The sequence below is a fragment of the Prosopis cineraria genome, unplaced genomic scaffold (assembly GCF_029017545.1).
Source record: "Prosopis cineraria cultivar Desert tree isolate PC_DT_omini unplaced genomic scaffold, ASM2901754v1 PC12, whole genome shotgun sequence".
Classification (NCBI taxonomy): domain Eukaryota; kingdom Viridiplantae; phylum Streptophyta; class Magnoliopsida; order Fabales; family Fabaceae; genus Prosopis; species Prosopis cineraria.
Window position 1 is genome coordinate 29845107 of NW_026555343.1, and position 7312 is coordinate 29852418.

Consider the following 7312-nt stretch of genomic DNA (forward strand, 5'->3'; position numbering starts at 1 on the left):
ATTCCTGGAACCATTTTTGGGCTGTGGCTCCACAAGTTAAAATGGGTTGGCATTGAGCTCCGTGCCTACCAAGTCTGATATGTCATCATCTCATTTAATGTAAATCAAAGGCTAGTTGTGGTGTCCGGGCTGGTTCCTTGCATTTAAACTCATATAATCATGAACTATATAACTCGAAATTACACTTTGCTCGTCTCAACACAAGAAATTGTTGCACCTCTTGAAACTTGAAAACTAGGTTCTGTGCCAAAATCCGTACATAATGCTTTAGAACTCATGAGCCAAACACCTACGACAGAAACTTCTCATTTGGATGGAGAGGGGGGAAAAATGAAAGAAAACAAGGAAAGAAAACCCCAACATAGTAAAAAAAAAAATTATTTTTTGAAATTTCTCCTAATAGTTTTCTCTTTTTCATATTTTTCTTTCCACTTTTCCATCCATCCAAACCAAGGGGACAAAATGTGTAGAAGCAGAAATTCTAACATCAATTAACCAAAAATTTCGAATTGCAACCATAATCAAAGAAAGTAGGCGTTACACAATCAGCTAAGTAGTAATTAGAGGCTTATTTGAGCAGAAGGCTTCTAGATTTCTAGTGTGCCTCAAGTTTTCTCCTTCCTCTAATCAAACAAGACTGAAGTAATTAGAGGCTTATTTGAGCAGAAGGCTTCTAGATTTCTAGTGTGCCTCAAGTTTTCTCCTTCCGCTAATCAAACAAGACTGAAGTAATTAGAGGCTTATTTGAGTAGAAGGCTTCTAGATTCTCTCCCACAATCTCAATAACACCCCTCATAGATTCTGAAGTTACTGCACTTGTATGTGGAGATAAGACAACATTATCCAAATCAAAAAGCTCTTTAGGAACGTTAGGTTCATCCTCAAACACATCCAAACCAGCCCCTCCAATCTCTCCTTCCATCAAACACTTAACCAATTCCTTTTCATCTATAAGAGCCCCTCTTCCAACGTTCACAATGACTCCTTCTTTTCCCAATGCCAACATCACTTGTCTGTTAATTATGTGCCTTGTTTGCTCATTTAATGGACAACATATTATGAGTGCATCGCAGGAACTTGCGAGCTCAACAACGTTGGAGTAAAAAATGTAAGGAACTGTTGACTTCTGGGTCCTTGAGTTGTATGATATGATGCACCCAAAGGCTTCAAGTCTCTTGGCAATTTCCAAACCAATGCTTCCCAATCCAACGATACCAACACGCTTGCCTCTCACCTAATGAAGCAAGTAAAGTATTATTCGTTGCAGTGTGTAATCAAAATCATGGAAATATATATTTATAGAACATCGAGCAAATTGCTTAATAGTACCCTAAATATGTCAAATGTTTGATTCATCATGGGATTGTATCTTCTTAACCACCTGAGTTTCTGGATACCCTAAATTGTGTTTTAGAACATTATAGATGTCTCTCGGATAATTAGAAATGGTTTAGGGAGGGTTTAGGAGCTTTAAGACTGGATTAGGGTTTAAAAAATAGAAAACAGGGTAGACACTAATAAAAGTTCCAGCAGCCACGGACAAGCTATGAACTAGGCGTGGACAAAGAGGAGCTGCAACCCTGTTTGGAACCTGCTCCAGAACGTGGAGAGGAGAGGAGGAGAGAGAGGGGAGAGGAAGAAATCTAAGACCCACATGTAATATTTTATTATAAAAAGTATTTAAAGAAAATGACAGCTTAATAAAGCATGGGCCCACTTGTAGGACTGTTAGGCACATGGATGATAGGATAATGAGGCATCAAATTTTAAATTTTCAAGAATAAAAATAACCTAAAATTAAATTTAAAGAACTCACAAACCTTAATGAAAAAGTTTAGGAACAATGACTCTTAACCTTTGTTTTAAAAAAATATTTAAAAAATATAAATGATGGGAGCCACATAATGGCTGTTAAGTGCATTAATGTCAAGGTGATGAGACAACAGATTTCAAATGTTCAAAAACAAAACATTCTCACAATTAAATTAAGGGCATCCAATAACCTTAAGTGAAAAGTTTGGAGGCAAAAATGACTCTTAACTCATAAATTATTTTGTGATTTCAATTGTTTCGGATGCGATTTTTGGTTCTTAAGGTGTGATTTCTCCAAGGCTTTGCTAGGGTTGAGTTTGGAGCTTTGTTGGTCAATTTATGCTCAATTGGATCAACGTAACCATTTAACACCAAAATCTACCAACTAAATCATGGATTCTACACTTTCTATCAATTGAATTTGGGTTTTTCAAGTTCTTGTAACTAGAATGAGTTTTGGTTTCCTTTGGACGTTGAGCATAATTATATCATGTATTCGCACCTATAATCTTATTCTAGAATTTAATCAATGGAATTAATAGATTTGAGAGTTGGATCATTGAATTGAATCAATTTTTGGACCAAGATTGTGAAAATTTTGGGAAAAGGATTTGATTATCTAATGAGCTAAGAAGGCTAAGGCTGTTACAAGTCATGTTTCTCGTATGAAGTATCATTTTTTAAAATGCAAAATTAGTAAACAGGAAAACATAATATATAAATTGAAACAATTAAAATCCAAATTATAATATTTTAAAAGGACAAATAAAAATATACACAATACAAATGTTCTAAAATTTGATCGTTTAAATTAAAATTCCTGTTATCATATGAAAATTGTAACGAATTATAAAAACATAATTACATTGAATAAATAAGCTTTATTTTTCAAAAAATATCGAACTTATATCATAAAATTACACTGCAAATTCTCATACAATGAACTTTAATGACTTTTTAAAATTTAACTTTTAATATTAAAAAAGAAAAAGAAAAATAGGTTGTCCTTTAAGATTAAGCCCTAATTATTAACTCAAGCCCAAAGACCTTTTTGTCATTTTGAGCGTAATTATTAAAACGTGACTCTTAAAAAATAATAGTACAAACAGGTTGATCTGTTTTCTCAGTCCTAGTTAAATTGCATAATATTCCCTTTACTTTTAATTATAAGATAAATTTTTGAAAGGAGTGATATTCCTATACATAAGAAATTTATAAATATTTATGATTAATTAATAATTAATACAGTATTTTTCTCTTAAAATACCCTGAATCAATGTCCTGAATCAATGTATAAAAATGACTCGGCACATCGTGGGTTGAAAACATATTAAAAAAGATAGGAAAAATACTTCTATATTTGAATTGTGTTTTGCTTTTAATTTTTATTGTTTTATTTCATTGTTTATACTTTATAGTCCTTTAGTTTAATCGGTCTATGTAGTTTTTTTTTTTGGCAACGTTTATATAATTAGTTTCTATAATTTTAAAAATATCTTAAAAAAAAAATTTGAATTGGGACTAACATGTCTATAATTTTTAAGACTATAGATCAACTAACATTTCAAAAGAATGAAGCCAAAAACATGAACTGAAACTTTTTTTTTTTGGCCAGAAGAACTAAAACTAAAATACAATCAATGTATAGGAAATTTAACCATTACTTAATGCTTAAAAAAAAAATATATGCAAGGCGAACCTTGGAACCTAGAGGAAAATTCCGTGCTGTAGTAGCAAGCGAAATGTTCATCGACCTCATGTAGCGATCGCCGGCCGAAATTTTCCTCATCAGGTCGATGAACATGCCCACCGCAGCATCAGCTACGTCCTCCGACAACACCGTTCCGACATTAGCAACCTTGATTCCCCGGCGGCGGCACTCCGTCAGGTCTATATGGTTATATCCGACGCTGGGGGTGACCAAAAGGCCAAGAGACGGCAGGCGGCCGAGGATGTCGGCCGTGATGGGCCGGTAAGCGCCGACTGCGGCACGGATCGAAGAAGGATCGTAGTTGTGGGCAGTGAGGAATTGGTCTAGAGGGGCAGAGGAGGAAGAAGGAAGGAGAATGAAATGGAACTTGTGAGAGTAGATTCGTTGGAGTTCATTGAAGATATGGTGTTCATAAAGGACAAGGACGTGAGGGAGATCTTGAGATTGTTGGCTATGATGATCTTGGTCTCCCATCGTTAATTGTTGATTCCTTTGAAATTTCTCTGAAAAAATGGGGAGGTAAAGCTGGGCTGCTGCTCTGTCAGTTTCACTCTCGGGGATCGTGATAGTAGAAAGTCGAAAAACAAAAAAAATGAAAAGTCTCGTGGTGGTATAAATTGAGATTGGGATTGGAATAATTTAGGACCAAGTATGAGACATTATTTTTAAATCAAGCCTAATGAATTCTGATAATTCACTCAAGGGCCAATGTATTAAATTAAAAATAAGTTTTAAAAAAATTATTATTATGCTCTTTAAACATTTTTTTTGTTAAATCTATCTTGTTGGAATTGACAGCCAAACTGTCCCATAGAGGCAGCTAGAGCTCGTGTAATTGGTCCACCGCTAGTAGCTACCAGGGCTTTGAGGATGGCCACCAAAAAGACATGCAGAAAGGTTGTTAAAGGGTTGAATCCAAGATCTCTTAGTGTACCTCAAAGATATTAATCACTGAGCCAATGATATCTCTTTATAATGTAGTGCTAAAATAAATATATAACATAATTAATCTTTCAAGTCAATGCTAGGTAAACTTGTTATTAATATTATTTATTATTTTATTAATAGTACTTATTAATTTATTAAAAAAGCTGTTGACAATATCAACCTTATGACTTGTTAAAACTCTAACTTAACTTGTTAATTTATTAATATTATTTGTTAACTCATTAACAAAATTTGACCATACATTCTACATATTTAATTTTGATGACTTGTTAAATCTCTAATTTAACTTACTAATTCACTAATACTATTTATTAATTCACTAGCAAAACTTGTTGACAATATCTTTTACATATCCAATCCTATGGATTTATTGATGTTGAAAATTATACCTTAGGGCCAATCAGTGTACTATAAATATTGTTATTTAATAAATTTTTCTTTATTATCATATCAATTACATTTTTACTATGATAATTATATCCTTAGATGAACTATAATGATTGTCCTAAATGTCCCTGGTCGGTCATCTATGAGAGATTATAGATAAAACAAGATCAGTATGACTTTGATTAATGATAGAAATATAAATCAAAATTATAAACACTTGAAAGAATACAAGATGTTGGACCAACCTGCTATGAGAAAGTTGCATAGTACAAATTATAAGCTTATCTCATACATAACCATATCACTAAACCCTTTGACCTAAAATCATCATAGATTCTTACATGATGATCATTGAACTTTGACCTAGTCAAAAGTCACTTTTGATCGGGTGATCATAAAAGCTATGATTGAGTTTAGTGATATTCATGTAGAAGAATATGAATGGTCAAGATGAAATTTATTCCTCATGTTAATTAAGAGATATTACTGGGCTCCTTGATCAGTAAGATTGAGAAAATATATGTCCATATTATAATGAAAAGGATGTTTTTCATTGTTATAGTCAATCCACTCAGAGATTGAGAAAGTAATGGTCAAGTAAAGGAGAATGATAATTTCATGTCTTACACTTGATCAAAATATTGTATGACAAAAGGGATGTAATACAGTTATATGATAGGTTACATCGGATCATCGATCCCCCTATGAATTGGAAAGTCACAATGTCTTGCTAGAGGTCACTTGTGACTTGTAGGCTAGTAGCGTAATTAACTTATTGTCGACTTTATATAGGCCTACAAGGTTACACATAAAAATAGCCCAACTCGAGTTAAAATATTCAAATTCATTGAATCTGAAGTGCGTCTAGATTCAATGAATGTAATGCTTTATCTAGAGTGAATGAATTTATATATTTATTTGATAAATATTTTCATATATATATATTTATATGAAATATAAAATTTAAAACATAATTATATATATATATATATATATTCAAAAATATATACATATATGTGTATTTTTGTGTATGCATACATATGTACGTACATATATGCAATATAATATGTATATCTGATATATTATATTATATTGTATTATATTATATTATATTGTGTTAGTTTTTAATTTAATTTTACGAGATATATTAAATTTAATAACTAATATGATATAAGAGAATATCATGTCAGTTTTATACTTTGAATTTATAAAATAAATTCAAATTAGATATGATATGATAGATTAAATTTATGAGATAAATTTAATTAAATTTTATTGACTTATTAAAGGAAGACAAAAAAACCCTGACCTATATAAATGATAGATAAGGAGACATGTTTCATTAGGTTTTCTAAAGAGGAGACATGTTTCATTAGGTTTTCTAAAGAGTCAAAAAAATCCTAACAGCAAAACACATTAGGAGCCATAGAAAACACACTGGAGAAGAGTAGTTTTAATGTTTAAAAAAACGAATGGACATTTTGAACACTAGCATGCGGTTTGAGTTGAAACCTGTTTGTGTGGATACTAATAGAGGGAGCAAATCTGTATTGTCAACTCCTAAGATCCAATTACTTGAAGACAACATGTGAGGAGCTTGGAATTAAAAGATAATTCTTCTATCCATCTTGACTTAAATGAGTTTGTTTGTTTCACATCAGGATAAGAATTTAAAATTTTAATCTTTTGTTGGGCCTCCCTATCCAAGAGTTAAATCCTAACGTAACTTGTTAAATTACTAATCCTATTTGTTAACTAATTAGTGAAACTTTTCTACAATACTTCTACATATTAAATCTTGGTAACTTATTAAACATTTAATTTAACTTATTAATTTACTAATGCCACTTGTTAATTCACTAGCAAAACTTGTTGATAATACCTTATACACACACACACACACACACACACACACACACACACACACACACACATTCAATTCTAGTGACTTGTCAAAACCCTATCTTAACTTTATTAACACACTTGTTAGTTCATTATTAAAACTTATTGATAATCTTTTGTACATATTCAATTATAGTGACTTCATTACTACAAAATAACCTTTTTACATCACATTTTTAAGACATTCCATGTCACAACAGGAAGAGACATCATACTAGTGACTTAGAATAATGGTTTAACCATATTACAAATATCTATGACTTGAAAAACTATAAACCACATCCCCTTTAATAAAAAGGGACATGGTTTCTACACAATCCACATCCTTATTTTGCTAATTGGGGATGTGATTTACAGACAAACCATATCCCCTCGATAGGAGTTGAATGTGGTATATAAAACCACATCCCCCTCTAGTAAGGAGGATGTGGTTTTTCATTGCTCCACCTCACAGATTGACAAACCGCATCCCCCTCATAAGAGTTGGACATGATTTATAAAGAAACCACGTCCCCCTTTAGTAAGGGTAAGGTGGTTTCTTATCCTTACACA

General features: G+C 32.0%; 1 protein-coding gene across 1 annotated transcript; it reads right to left on the reverse strand.

Moving 5' to 3' along the window:
* Positions 1-467: 467 nt before the first annotated feature.
* LOC129288867 (glyoxylate/hydroxypyruvate reductase HPR3-like) lies at positions 468-4105 on the reverse strand. The gene is made up of 2 exons (XM_054925670.1): positions 3512-4105; positions 468-1234 (listed from the first exon to the last, which is right to left on the reverse strand). Exons 1-2 carry the CDS (start codon positions 3995-3997, stop codon positions 710-712), a joined length of 1011 nt encoding a protein of 336 aa, XP_054781645.1. The 5' UTR covers positions 3998-4105; the 3' UTR covers positions 468-709.
* Between the last annotated feature and the right edge of the window lie 3207 nt (positions 4106-7312).